Source organism: Scophthalmus maximus, chromosome 3 (genome assembly GCF_022379125.1).
Source record: "Scophthalmus maximus strain ysfricsl-2021 chromosome 3, ASM2237912v1, whole genome shotgun sequence".
NCBI classification, from domain to species: domain Eukaryota; kingdom Metazoa; phylum Chordata; class Actinopteri; order Pleuronectiformes; family Scophthalmidae; genus Scophthalmus; species Scophthalmus maximus.
The window spans coordinates 19125835-19141555 of record NC_061517.1 but is presented as its reverse complement, the minus strand read 5'-3'; the positions used below and the strand labels follow the sequence as shown (position 1 = coordinate 19141555).

The following is a 15721-nucleotide window of genomic DNA, read 5'->3' as shown; positions in this document are numbered from 1 at the left end:
TACCTATAAATCAACTGCAGCCGTCAAAAAAGACCTGTGCGCAACGTGGAACTCCCTCAAATAATAAACGAAGATGAGTTACAGAGTAAACTCTGCCAGGTAAAGCTATCAGAGAACTCTGTCTCTCTCTGTCTCTGTCTGTCTGTGTCTGTCTGTGTCTCTATGTGTGTGTGTGTGTGTGTTAGTGTGTGTGTGTGTGTGTGTGTGTGTGTGTGTGTGTGTGTGTGTGTTTGTGTGTGTGTTTGTGTGTGTGTGTGTGTGTGTGGCTAGCCCATTCCTAGGCTAAAGTTATGTCATAATGTACCAGACTTTATTCAAAACAGATACGATGGCTCTCCAGAAGGACAGGTCCTAATGATAATACATACATGCCAGGAATTGAAGAAATCATTCAATCTGGCCCAGGATGAGAAAGAAACCGACTGGAGATAAGAGCCGGTAAATAACATCTGCCCCATTATTTCTTTCTTCATTTGTTCTAAAAAGACAAACATTTTAAATGAGTGTACCGTCCCTCAACAGTCTGATAATACCGAGCATCCCAGCAAACAGATGGATGATCCTGTTGGGGTTGTGTGTATTTAACCGTGACTAAATCCTCATTAAGAAAAATCAGTGCTGCATTGTCCAGGGCCCTCAAACCCCGCGCATGTGTTTTACAGGCAGAATGCTGGAACGAACTGAGATGAGACAGAGACAGAGAGAAAGAAAGAGAGGGAGGGACAGACGAGAGAAATAAGTGAGAGGCAGGTTTGGATGGAGGTCAGCGGCGCGAAGTGCTTCTCCAGCTGCCTGGCGATCGTACAACACTAAAGCAACAAGTACAAAAAGCTCCGGTACACCGGGCGTACGAGTGTCCACAGCAGACAAACGGTGTGGAAAGTGTGGAGGGAAGAGCTTTTACTCTATGACTCAGCAGGGCATTTTTCACTTCTTTGGAATTTCAATTAAAAAGTTGCTACAATAAATCCTGTGAGCCTCAAAGAGACATTTATTTAGCAACGAGGAGAATTTCTAAAGGCCCCACACTACACACCATTTGGCCACGCGCACAAGTGTTTTCACTTGTGAATGGGTCCTCTTGGCAGGTCTTTGTGGGCGCACGCCAATTGTGCTTGGTCGACGTCTCCATCCCCTCCGTTAGTTCTCTTGTACCAGCTTGAATGGGAGGTGAAATGAATCTCCTTCATGATTGCTCAAATCAATCACATGATAAAGGTCTATTACACCAATTTTTATTAGTGTGGGGGGCAACCCGGTACCCGATAATGTTTAGGGCGCATACACCTCAAGCAGCAGGTCCCTGGTTCAATTCCCCACTGGCCCGAGCATTTACTGCATTTCATGTCCCTGCTCTCTAACCCTGTTTCCTGTCTCTGTTTCACTATCAGATACAGACAAAAAGACAACAAAAAAAGTACACGGCTTCTGGTGACACCACATGACTCACAGTATCTCGAACCAACTTCAACCTCAACAGGAGATTTGGAAACACTTGTGGATGTCCAGAAACCTTAAACTAACATACTAGTAGCATACCATAAAAACTGTATACTGAATACTGACAACTCATATACATACTCTAAAATAGTCCAACCTTGAAATGCTGTGGCAAAATATATTTATTTAACGAAGTAAAGTGGAAAATCTGTATATATGGGCACTGTGTGCATGTGTCGTCGTGGTAATTACGTCGTTGTGGAGTACTCATTAGTTGTTACTACATTTTAACTAATAACTTAGTACTCATAACTGAATCTTGCAGAGTTGGGAGGCATATCGCAATCACACAGACACAGTCTCTCACACACACCCACACCCCCATACCCCCCCCCCCCCCCCCCCCCCCCCACACACACACACACACACACACACACACACACACACACACACACACACACACACACACACACACACACACACACACACACACACACACACACACACACACACAAACACACACAAACACAAACAATACCCTGCTCCAAGAGAGGGGTAATAAAAAAGTATTATTACATAAAAGGGGACATATCAAAATGATGATATTTCCCAAACGCTGACAGACTGTGCTGGTAAAGTAATAAGGATTTTGAACTAAACTACAAGTGTTTACACCTATTTTTTAGAAAGTGTGTGATGATGGACATGCTAGACTAAAGACTCCCTGTTCAACTCGTTTTTTAAGGATTTGGTTTAACTGTCAAAAACATTAACTGCATTTTAATAATCTCTCTCACCAGTTTTGGTTTAGCACACCGAGGATCTGTACACTTAACTAAACAGGGAACAATGTGCTCTTTCACGTCTGATCTCCTTTGACTCATGAGTCAACTGTAATATCGTCTCCAAGCCTTATTTCACACAGGGCGCACAAACCTGAACACAAAACCTCTGTCCAGCTGAATCATTTTTCTTGTGAACTTACTGAATCACTTTCTTGTGAAATGAATCATAGTTTACACAGCAATGGTACTTGGACAGCAGGTTATATAAGCAAATTGACATCTGCTCAGCGTCATTGCTCTGTGATGATCCACATATTTGGATCCTTGTGACTCTCTTTTTCCCTAAAAATGCTCTTTGAAGGTGAGCGGTTGTCATGGAGTTGAGCCTCAGCAGTGGGGCTGTGAGGGTTCATCGCGCCTCTCACCACTGCTGGATGCCTGCTCAAGAATTTCCTGGTAAAATTGCATCAGTCAACTAAAAGAAACAGTTTTCTCTCTTTTCTGCTCAGTCATCAAAGGTCGAGTGACAGGACTTATTAGGAATAGGCTGCCTACGCAAAATGGGCAAATAAAAAGTGGGAGATTCGAGGGCTAACATGCAAGTCGACAACCTTAGATGCTGTTTCTATCCATTAGAGCAACCCGCCAAATAAAGAATAACCAAATGAGCACTTTATTTTATCACTTAAATAACATTAGTATTACAAGGCCCAGAGCACTGTGTTAGAAAAAGAAAAAACAAACGTACGGTAAATTGAATGCAGTCAGCAAACATGTGTATCAAAGAATCTGAGACCTGGAGGCGGAAGCGCTGATTTGAATTAGTTGTTGTAGCTTCACTGAACTCACAACGGGTATTAATTAAGACATACCATTCTCCCAGGGCCTCCAGGCAGCGCATCCTGCCCAGGATGAGCTCTGGATCCTCTTTGTTCATGTCAATCTTCTTGTCGTATGCCACCAGGGCATCTTCCCACTCATGCAGCTTCTCATACCAGGTGGCTTGGATTTCCTGGTGGAAAAAAGAGAAACATCAAACTGGAACCAACTATTAAAATCCGCACGATTGACCTAACATTGACCTTTTGTCCGTGTTTCGTCACGGAGCCAAAACATGTTTTTTGTCATGACCTTTGACAATTTAATAAATAGGTTTTTGTGCAAGCAAAGAGTTTAGGAACTACTTATGTCCATTTACAAATGAGCAGCTTCCACAGCTAAAGTCCAATATAATATTGTCGGTTTGATAAAACTTTCCCAATTTAAATCAATGAATGAATCCTGTTACATGAAAATGTTGACTTTCAATAAAGTTGACTTATTTTGGGGAAGAATCAAGCAACGATAAAGTTTACAAAAATACAGACACACATGTATATATTTTTTTCTTTTTTCTAACATTCTGTCAACTGTTAAATCCCACAGTAAAGCGTTCCAAATTGTTGCCTCATAAACAAAGTTCCTGGATGTGCGCAGTCAAACGGTGTTTACTGAGTCTTTTCACTTTTACAGAGAAACATAAATGCAGTTCACAAAGGCAAAAGGAAAGACCTTTACCACAGGCGTGTTTCCCTGCCTAGTGGCCGGGAAACACTGTTGTCCAAACCTGAGGCTAAAATTAACTAAACATAAAATCAAGTGAATGCTTTCTATTGTACAGGTTTTGTTTTTTTCCCTCACTGCATCCTCCCACCACTGACCACAGACATAAATTATGTCATGAACACAGCTAAGCTTTTCAGTTTTGTTTTGTGAGAACTGAGGATGGTAGTCTGCTAATGGAGTCCTGATTTTTTTTAACCACAAATTGCCTTTTCTGTTGTATTTAGGTCATCACTGAATTTAAATTGTTCTTTCTTTCTTATGTGGCTGTTAAAGAAGTTTGGGATTATACAAAAAAAAAGAACTAAATATAAGTGAACTTATATCACTATTTAACATTTTTTTCAGCTGGACACTTATTTTTTATAAGACTGTAATCATTGGCGCACTATATCAATCTTCTCTCAGAGATGTTGTGACGTTATTACCGTCTCAGGAACAGGGGGAAAGTAACATCAACAGATTGTTCAGATTAAGCACCGCACCCACTCATGACAGGTCAGAGTCCGTGTGGGTGGAGGCTAACTGGACACTGTGCCAGGAAAGGTCCCCAAATGTATCCCGTTTACTGGGCTTAAGCAGGATACAGTCTTTCCATTTGTATAAAAGAGAACTTCTCTGAGAGCTGACTTCCAAGGCAAAAGAATTCATAGGTTCAGCTCAAAAGATGTCCATTACGTGTTTTACATAAATGTTGTAAAGTCCTTAAGCGTTGTATTATATGTTTTTTTAAAGAATAAAATGCACGCGTCATATTACTTCTAATCAAGTATTACTGAGTTGTTGGAAAAGGTGGAATGAGCAGGTTTTAGCTAAACACACAATACTTATTGTATAGTGAACAAATGTATTACTGGTATAAATTGATGATTGGTAATTGCTAGTTTTTGGTCTCAAGAAATTCAAAAAGATAACACCAGTCTATTTAACCAGAATCAGTGATCAACACTGGTTTGGACTTGTCCAGTGCATCCGTACGTGAAACAAACAAAAACGTCAGTGATGGGAGTGAAAGGAATCAGAGCACTCACACATTTTTTTTGCTTTGTTCCTCTTATGCAACAAAAGTGGAAAATTTGTGTGAAGGTGTCCAGTGCATGCCTATTGTTAAACTTCACATTACTTCACTAATGGAACAGGTCCATCTACAGACCACATGAAACACTGAGTGTCCACCATGGTGGAGGACTCCTCTACATGCATACTGATATAGTTTCTTCATAATATAAAGAAAATAGTAAAGATTTACAAATAGAAGATAATTGAGGCATTAGGTCAGAGGTTACCACTGCTGACATTCAGGAGTGACATACTCTGTGGTTTTCATTTGGGCCCATGAGAAGTCGCATAGACGGTTCAAGTAAATTCAGCTACTTAGGGACCTTACAAACTGCTGGCCAATAAGAAATGATTACTGTTTGTACTTTTTGGTATGATGCCGTAAAATCCTTTTAGTGAGGAAAGTAGCCCCAATATTTTCTAAAAACTACACAGCATAGAGAAATAAAGGTGAGCAACTATGTAAGAAAATCACAATATCCCGTCAATTGGACGAAAAAGTCCATAATTCTACTACTTGCCCTTGACTACAAAACAACACAGCAGATGGTTTTTCCACGTGCTGCACATTCAGAACAGCGTGTTCTGGGGCTACGAGTCTCAAATGACCCTTTTCCCCATGTTATACTGTGTGTAGGAGCAAAGGATACCCTGGGAAGAGGCGAATGCAGACAAGAGATCCCATATAAAACAAAAGTCTGAGTTTGTGTGCGCTGATGCTATGGGCACCAGTGACAACACGAAATACACACAAGTGAGTCATGAATGAAATTCCACAAGTTTATACTTGGTTGAGGCTGGATTTTATAACTCTATAAAGTCAGAATTTTCTATTGTTTCCTGTAGAAATAGCACAACGTTACACATACATCCTACAGGGTATTTGTCCTCTTTAATGTATTTGATTGGTCAGTATAACATGACACCAAATGGCGGCTGTGGCTCAGGAGTGGAGAGTGTCATCTAAAAACAAGAAGGTCAATGGTTTAATCCCTGCTTTACCCAGTCAGCATGCCGAAGTGTCCTTGGGCAACACACTGAACCCTAAATTGCCTCCGACAGCTCTTCTGGCAGTGTTTGAATATGACAAAAGAATAAGCGGTAAATAGCAGCGCTGTATGAATGTGTGTGAATGGGTGAATAGACTAGGGAAGCAGATACCATTTACCAAATTGTGCTGGACTTAGTTCTAGCAAAGGTTAAGCCAGTTTTGTTTTTTAAGTGGCACTGAGAGAAAAGATAAGTTCTTTGGCACATTTTATGAATACATTCCATGAAAAGGTTTCCTGTTTTGATTGGAGGCAAAGAAAAAAAAAACGCTCACCAGCTCGCCAAAATGTTTCATGGCGTACTCCAGCACCCCAGATGCGGCTTCAGGCTGCTGCAGTTTATTGTTGATGCTGCAAGATAGGACAAAAACAAAGGCAGGCTATTAGGCTCATTTGAAGAAAATAGGAAACTACATTTGAGGAGATCGTTGGTTCATGTGGACTCAGGTGCTATTGTCATTAGGTCTGGTAAATGGCGAGGAAATCACTTTCTATCTCTCCATACCTACAGTATTAGACCTTGCTTAAAATCCATACATTTCAAATTAAGTACTTTTAATCTACTACAAAATATTGTGGCAAACATCCTCCTTCTGAGTGATTATACACAGGCGGGCAACTGAGTCTGTGTTGATAGCACGTCAAATGTCTGGCTTTTTCTAGGAAGAAACTGAAGCTACTTTTGTTTACACCCTCTCCAGGTGGACAGTGGAGTTAACGTGATGAATATTAAGGGGACAGGAATTACTTTACAAAGTGGGGGAAAAAAGGGGAGAAAATAGTTGTTAAATGATAGCTTTGGCCACAGTCGCTTCAGAAAGTATTTATACCCATCACTTTTTGCACATTTTATCGTGGTGTCGATTTAATTTTAAATGGATCAAATTCGCCCATCAAACTGCACTCAATAACCCTTCATGACAAACCACAGTATGTCCAGTCAATTCAGGTCGTCTCCAGCCAAGTTCTTGACACGTCTCAGGGATAATCAAAGCATCAGAACGCACCAGACCACAAATCGGAGCAAAGAGTCTGATTGGTCTGAAATCAGAGCTTTCAGCTTTGAAATTTTAAATTAATTTGGAAAAACATATTTGCACTTTGTCACTACGGGTTATTGAGTGCAGACTGATTGGCAATTTTGACCGTTTAGATATAAAATCTACAACACATTGAAGTGTGCAAAACGTGAGGGAATCTAAATACTTTCTGAAGCAACTGTAGCCAAAGCCAAATCATTACACAACAGATTTTCTTCCCCCTTTATTTCCTCCCCCACTTTGTAAAGTGATTCCCATCCACTTAATGTGCATCACGCTAACTCTACTGTTGACCCGGAGAGGGTGTAAACAAAAGTGGCTTCACCAAGAGGTCTGGGTTGTTCCTTCAAGATGGTACCCATCTTTGTGAAGGCCCCAGTAAGAAACCAAAGTGCATTTGTAGAGTGGTGACGTAGCTGTGATCTCTCACCAGCTTAGCAACACCAACACTATTATGATGCAGAATCAAGCCAGTGGAAACACTGACACCGAACCGTAGGTTGGTCTGGTATTAGGTGAGAAGTGTGTGTCCCTGTGCCATCCGTGTTCCTCCAGGAAAAGTAATTTCCCCGTCATTCGGAGGTGCTCTCACTGAGAAACCTGCCTCAATGCAGGTTTTCCTCTTTCTGCAAAATGTGTTTATTGGGAAAAGTTATTGCACCTGTTGACATTTGTCACGCCCGTTCCACAAATGACGCGTTACCTGTCAAAACGTCACAAATCCCGTTTGTGGACCCTTCCAGTCACCCGCGCCGCCACCACATCTGGAAACAGTTGTATGAACCGCGGGTCTATTACATTTCCTTCAACTGCAAAATCCGCGAGCGGACACGGCTAATTCATCTGCAAAATCTGGCGTTTGAAGAATAATATTATGCAGTGGAGTTCCGGAGGACAGCAGGCATGAGCGGTGCGAAGAATACTTGAGCCCACGATGTATGTCAGAATCTCGGTTTGACACAGGGTAAAGGCCAGAAAATCGTGATGAAAGGTAACAGCAAGTGGTCTCGCCAAAGCATATGACAGGTTAAATAACAAATAATTGCAACAGGAGCCATCTTGTACATAGTTGGAAACAGAAGTGAATGTGACCTGGGAGTAACGTTTGAAAAGCGCTTTGAAGCACCGTATCTTGTAAGAATTTGAAACTCACAGACAAAATGAGAGATTATTGTTGGTGAATACCATATAGAATATGTTACTAAATTAAAAGTAATGGCCAATATCTTATTGGTGTCGGTATCCTGTTGGAGTGCTCTTAAAAGGAAACTGTAATCTGTTCATCTATCTATGAATGACAAACGGAGATCGAGCGTGACAGTGAATATCGTCCTCTCACACATTCCACTGATCAAAAGTAATTGTTCAAAGGACGCTGGTGTAAACTGATGACAAAGAGTGTGAGACTTAAAGACCCGAAGGAAGTCCAACTACACCAGAGTGTGATTGCGTAACATGACAAATTGAGCTCCTTTCGGGCGAATGAGCATTTTGTCTGTGACTCTCATGGGGCTTGACGGAGTGCCATGCACTGTTACAGCGACCAATTCAATAATTAGCCCACGGTATTCAATAAACACGACTACCATCGGGTACTCCAAATAACACTGACGATATCACACGTGTACGTCCCCTGTACTTGGTCATCTTAATTGGACTTACAAATTATAGCTTGTTGTCAAATAACCACTTTCTTCAGCACCGAATGGACAAAGAACTGCAAGGCTTCCATGGCGCGCTAGTACGCACGCACGCACGCAGCTGACGAGGTACACTAAGGCTGCCCAGATGTGGTTTCATCTGAGGAGACAAATCAGAATAAGGGCTTTCTCTCCTGTGGACCCTGGAGAATTCATTGTCCCTCGGCTGAAGCCATCTGGCTACCAGCTCTGAGCACACGCAGTCTAAACGCATCCAGATGACAAGACTCACACAACGTTCTCCACAAAGCAAAAACTTCATCAAACTATTAGTGAGCAGAAAACTTCTCGAGACCACCGTCTAGCCTCTTTCTCTCTCTCTCTGTCTCTGTCTTATTCATGTGCGGCACTACAAGAATCACTTCCGAACTGGAACTTTCCTGAGATATGCTTGCGTGAGGCATGGAGAAGTCACTGAAAAGCGCTGGAGCTTAAGATCTATCAACTGCAAAAACTGTGATGATTTATTATATTTTGCCATGAAATATAGACGGTGTGCAGTGTGTCCCGAATCACGTTTCATTCAAAACCAATGCAGTTCTTTCCCACAGAGGTGTAGGAGGGGAGGTCTCAGATAGCGCTTTTTAAATGCGCAAGGCCAGACCGTGGACTCTACAATGTAAACAAAACAGCTGGAAAGTAAATTGAATAACATATTTTATAAGTAAAATTTGGATATGTTTTTGGCTGAATACAGAATGAACAGTTTTGTCTTTCAGCTGACTTTATGACTATAGGCCTTTTTATTGCTCCTCCCATTGGAAAAGCAGAGCACTTTCCAATGGGGGGGGGGGGACTAAAATCACCTTAAACAACCTCATACTTTGTGTTTGGCTTTTTACTATTAAAATGTTGACAGTGATTGCATGCGTGTCTTTGGCAGAATCTCCTCAGAAATGACTGAATCTTTCGTCCGGGGCCCAGGTCCAGGCACGCCGTTAGATACAACACAGGGAAACGTATCACTTTCCAATCGCTCGTCTCAAGAGTGTTATACAAATGATTTATCACATCGTAAACTCCGACCCAGCGTGTATACATGAGATTTGGATTAATCTAATACGTTTAAGCATGATTGCCTTGGGTCAGAAGGCACTGAGCGGGAGTAGAAATATATCTTTTCTTTCACAAATGCTAAACACTTGACCACAGATGAAAAGTAAACCAAAAAAAAAAACGGTAGAAAGAAAATCCCCTGTACTCAAATAAAATAACTCACAATCCGTGAAACTAAACCGGCTCGGATTTTTCATTGAGAAAGGGAAGCGCATGATCCCTGAGGAAATTGTACATATTTCCCCCCGCGGAGCTGGTAAGCTGTATGTGAAGCTCACAAAGGGAAAATCAGACCTCACCACTGGACCTAATCTAATCTAATTAGGACGATATCCACTTGATCCCGACTGATTTTTCGGGGCCCTTTGCCTGCCAAGTGCTGACTCCATTCCTAAATGTTGAACATAATAATTTCAAAATGGGAAGGGCTGTCTAAACTCAAGCATGGGCTGAATCAAGGTCCAATAAAATATTGGTATATGCAGTGGGGTTCAAAAGTCTAAGAGCTCTATTCTGAAAGTGGTTTCAGGGTTTTAAGATCCCACTGTTCAGTATATTGTCTCCGTATATGAATTGTCCTGCAGGTCTCTCAAGAACCGCCGAACCTAGTGATACTGCATTTTTAATGAACACACTAAAAGACACCCCTATAAAAGTATGTGAGGACAAAGTTGTTGAAGCGGAATGTAAGCTTATCAACTAGAAGGGCAGGGCAAAGTGGAAGTGCCCGTAAAAATAATCCGATTTTCAGCTGAAGGTGCGGTTTGGTTGAACGTTGCTGGAGGCGTGAATGTGGACAATGTCAAGGCGGCTGAATCTTTCCATGTGACCGAGGCTCACTGAAACAGCAACATGTTAGCTGGTCGGTTACAGTGTCAGGTCTTTCACACCACTCAGCCTTACATGTGCACTACTTCTTTGCACACTGGAAAAGTGACACTGGCCGTCCGACACTTCTCTGGCCTTTACGCCTAAAGAGCTATTCATTCGTGGGGGGGGGGGAGCCAAAACGCAATCAACAATATTCCCAGACCAAAGGGAAGCCAACTATCTAGCACCTTGGGGAAGTTATTTCCATTGCGCAGGCTTTGTCTTTGGCAAACTGCAGATGAGAAGCGAGTGGAGTCGGAACTCTGTTGACGACACTCGCTACACTGCAATCGACCAACCGCGGCCTCTGAAACAAACTTCCCGAGGCGAGAGTGTAACGCAAATTTTGGAAATTAAAAGAAAATAAACATTTCCGTCAGAGATGAGCTCATGTTTACAGGAAAATATCAAGTCAATAAGACATTTTATTTAGAGCCTGGATGTTTTACAAAAAAATTTTTTTAATGCATAATTAAATTAAACCTACTTATGAAGTGGTAAAACTTAAGAAACTGCAGTTTTCTCAGCGAACTATTAGCAGATTAGGCCCCTTACATTTAATAACTTTTGCTTTTGAAAGATTGACTGTCTTCCCGAAATAGAACAACACTAAGATGGATCTCGTACCCATTTACATTTTTCATAAAAATCTTCCTTTGGAGAAATGGTCAGTTTCAAATGATCCTCATTTGTTTATTGTACCACAAGGACCGATGGAGTAGCTTCGTTTTCCTTTGGTCTAGAAAAAACTAAAAACAAAACACTCGTAACTCATTCAGTCATCAATCACAGAAAAATTTGAAAATGGCTGACATTAATAGGTACAAAACATTCCTATTTTTACAGCTTAATTTTCTTCCAAGCTGCATGAATGAGTTTTGAAGGAGTATGAAACTGTACTACTAACTGTTGTGTGATTCCAAGGGTGAACGAAGGCAACTACATCCATGTGAAATTAAAATACAATCAATTGAATTGATTTGGGTAGAAAGAGCAGCAACTAATTGGTAATCTGCAATATCTCTTGATTTTCTATTTATCTAACAGGAAATTGAAGAAATAGAGTCAACCTAACAATAGAGCTGTTTGATACTGACTTGTTATTTATGGAGTATCAAACTGAACAGCCCTGCCTTTAAAAGCCAAACGACGACAGAATAATCCCATTTGAAGTCCAGAGATCTAGTCCTTTGAGAAATGTTTAAACATAACCAATGCTCCATCTTTCAGTGAGATATCATCTCAACAAACAACAGCATATCTGAACAGTGTCCGTCAACACCATGTATAACGAGGACCCAGATACTAAATTGTAATACATGAGCACAACATTAATCTTCAACTCTGACACGAGTGTATGGAAATAATGAACAGCAGGTTGCCATTATCAATAGCAGATTCTTGGTCTCTGTGCATCTTCAGAGTAGTGCATCGCTGCATGACATAAGCAAGGAGGCGTCGGAAATGGTTACCTCAGTCGCCGGCCTCCTTCCAGATTGTCCTGGGATGAGTGAAGCTAAAAGGGGGTTCATCTCATCGGACACTGTCTGACTAGCCCGCTGTCTCCAGGCATAGGGAAACACTTAGTATCCACCGACTTCAAAACTATTTCTTTGAAAGGAAAAACAACAGGAAAACGTATCGTAAACCTCTGTGCTTCGGAATGAGGCATTGTAAAGGGGAAATCTATAAACAAATTGTCTCTGTTGAAATAGTTTACATGGAAACACAGGCCGCTCAGCTATTGCATCATTTTACATTTTTAGTTTTTTCCTCAGGTTAGTTATGCGTGTTAGGGGGCCATTGAGACGTCAGCCGGAGAAACCATTCCCCCCCTGTTTACGCCACACTATCACCACACTGGGACACCACTGCAGAATGCGTCTCCTGGGTTCCTCACCTTCAGGTCAAGAGGCCAACAGAACAAAAGGTCTCCAGTGGCCTACCCCCCTCAAAAAACGCCTGAGAGTCACCCCATTGGAATGCTGCCGTTGCTATGCGGACAAAGAGATCCTTATACAATGTTTTTGGAGGGACGTGACTTTCTGCAGACAACAGATTGAAATACGTCTTCGGTGAAATGATCCAATAAATATTTCCAATGATATTTGATACATTTATTTTGCTTTGTTCTACTGAAATCAACCCAGGCTATGATAGTGTTTCCCCCCCCTCCCAAAAAAAACAACCCAATGAAACAAGCAGTGGGTGCAGATGTCTGATTCAAACATAAGGATTAAAGCGGTGTAATTATGCAGCAGAACACGAGCTACAGTACTGATCAAAGAGGATGGGATAGCATTAGGTTATTCAAAATAATTCAGGAATCCCTATTTAGCATTAAGATGGATATGTAATCAGTGAAAATGTATACAGCTTTATGAAACAGACAAAATAATAGTTTTCTCTTGCTTAAATGAATGGTAAGACGTATTTAAATGCCTGAGATCACAAACTTAAAAGCTCTAAATGGTTAGCCGAAGAAACAATGGAATCTCTGAATGTTTGGCACAAGTGTTTTTTGTTTTGTATCCCATGACACAACTGCTTTAACATCCCGGTGTCACGAATTTTTCTCTCTGAAGCAGTGCCACACGGCCGACTCAGCTAACACAAGGCAGGGGGAAGTTTTCTAAAGGGATAGTGGCTAATCCGTTGTGCTTCCCCTCCAGTACGGTTCTGTCCCAGCTGCTGGTGTGTGGAGTGGTGACTAGACGGCCGACGCATGGTTCGCATCCGCAGAACGACGACAGACACCACCTGGCAGCCATCACCAGCCTAAGCCAGGAGACCGCTTGATGGTCCGCCAGGGCAGTGGGTCTGACCCTGTCAGAGCTCGAGGATGCCCCGGTGCATACCGTCTCCTTTATTATGGAAAAATATGGAACGATTTATTTTGCCCCTATACGTGACCAGGCTAGACTGAGTCGAAGATCACTGTCCTTTGTTTTATTTTGAAATTGAAATCTAGGGTCACTCGGCGGCTTTGCTTAGGTGTCTGAAGTTCAGGTGAAATCCATCCCATGATGATTTGATTATAGCTTGGAGGTAACATTAAGCATTTTCTATACACATTATCAAATAGTAATGGTATTAAGCCGTCAGACTGTAGATTGGAGAGCTGCAAACCAAAAGTATCTATTTTATACTGTAAAATAAATAAAGCCAGCAAACCTGGTTGCTTCCTTACACTAAATTACAAAAATGTGAAAAGTTGTCTTCTAATTTTGTTCAAACAAAATTACACTTTGATTATAAATGAATCACACTTATTCCATTGCTACTGTGAAGGCTTTGCAATAGTAGCTTGTAGTAAAGATTGATATGGTAAAGGGGCTCCGCAGTACCTACTGAGCAGTAATGAAGGACCGTGTCTGTCCAATCAAAAACAACTGTCCTACAGTTCATATCAACACTACTTGTCATACCTTTTGGCTTATTTGGAAACCAATAATGAGCCTCATATTATTTCAAACTTCAAAAACAAATCAAAACCATACTGCTACGGATAATCCAAGATTTAAAAAAAGGAATTTTTAGCTTTGATTTGTATCAATAATCACATCAAAATATAATACCTTCAAAAATTGATTCAAATATTATTTTTTTTCTGATTTACAGCGAGGAATTGTGCGGACAGAGCTGACAGGTGGAAGAGGTTACTGTCAATAAAGATTATGTAATTTCAACGTTCTCAGATAGAAGCTCTGGAATCCACTGGCTTCTGCTTTCCCCTCCTGCTTTTCCCCGGTAACTGAATCCATGAGCACTCTTCTGACAGCTTGGCCCCCGCGGTCACCGTCTGATTACAAAACGTTTTTCCAGCATATTTAGGGACACAGAATCCATTCGGCGAGCATATTCGTTAAAAAAAAACCCCACTTTAGTTTAGTCAGCTCGCACTTATCAAAGATAAAAGACTGTTGCAATTAGCACAGCGGGGTGTCCAACTTGTCCCAAAGGGCAAAGGGAAAAAAAAATCTGCTCAATGAAACGTGTGGGCTTGCAGAGGAAGTCACATAAAGAAGCAGCTTCGGTTAAGCTTTAGTGAATGCCTCTAATTTTAAAAGAAGCCGTGCATTCTTCGCACAGAGCCTGGTGAGACATGGTTAGAGGGGGGAAAAAAGTGTAAAAGAAGCTGCTCCGAAGGGAAAAACAGCATGCCGCTAAACGTATAAAACAGCATCCAGCTGGACTTCCCTGTACGAGCACTGAATGACAGAGTCCAGGGCCAAAGGAAAGTGATGCCGCTGGGATGCATTGCTGCCGAGTGAGCTGTGACTCAGAGAGCAGTTAGGGCAAAGAGAGAATCCAGGAAGGCAAATTATCCGGATTTTTCCAAAAGAGACGGACGTACATCAATGACTTCAGGTTACGATTTACACTGAGGTCAACAGGCTCTGAGCACCATAAAACATCACATTATTGAACAGTTAGAAACGTCTGACAACTGCCGAGATATTATTCATACAGGAGCTAAGTTTGGAAGGATAAAAATAGAGCAAACACTCAAGATTCCTTTGAGGACAAGGCCAGTAACCTTTTCTCTACATTGGCAGCAGAGTTCTAAAGTCTAAAATATGCATATGTAACTCCATTGTATTTAACATATGACAGCAAAGATTAGTATCCTAACCTTATTACCTTTGAATAGTTTCTCCGTGGTTCATGTCATCTGACGGCTTTAAAATAAAGTAGAACAATTTTGTGGTAACTGAATGTTACAATAGTCACATTTGCTTCTTTTGTCTTTTCTTTTGCTTAAACCCATGTCAAGTGTCACAAATATTGAGGCTAAGCATTGAATAATGGTTAGCTACTGTGGTTTTTTGACAAATGGACAAATTTGACAAACTGAAAAAATTAAAATATCTTGTCTAGGGTCTAATCTTACTTTAGACTTTGTCAGGGAATTACAACCTCGCAGCTAACAAAACATTAAAGTAGCCTAATATCTTTTTATTATGTTTTTTGTAGAGAAAAAAAAGGGCGTATTACTCCAATATGCAGCTTCCACATCAAAAGAACACACAAAAACACAAAAGAAAGGGGAAATTACGAAGCGATGACCAGTCGTAAGAAGTGGCCAGAAGCATTCAGGAAGCACAACGAAGCTACGC

The 15721-nt window shown here is 41.2% G+C and overlaps 1 protein-coding gene across 4 annotated transcripts in view; it reads right to left on the bottom strand.

The window, feature by feature from the left end:
* Window positions 1-15721, bottom strand: part of mtor (mechanistic target of rapamycin kinase) — an 83906-nt gene that overhangs the window by 30411 nt on the left and 37774 nt on the right. For all 4 annotated transcript variants that reach the window (XM_035644862.2, XM_035644864.2, XM_035644865.2 and 1 more), the window contains 2 exons: window positions 6211-6286; window positions 3098-3237 (listed from right to left, as the gene is read on the bottom strand). In XM_035644862.2, coding sequence (XP_035500755.1) covers window positions 3098-3237; window positions 6211-6286 — 216 coding nt within the window. The remainder of the gene's footprint in view (window positions 1-3097; window positions 3238-6210; window positions 6287-15721) is intronic.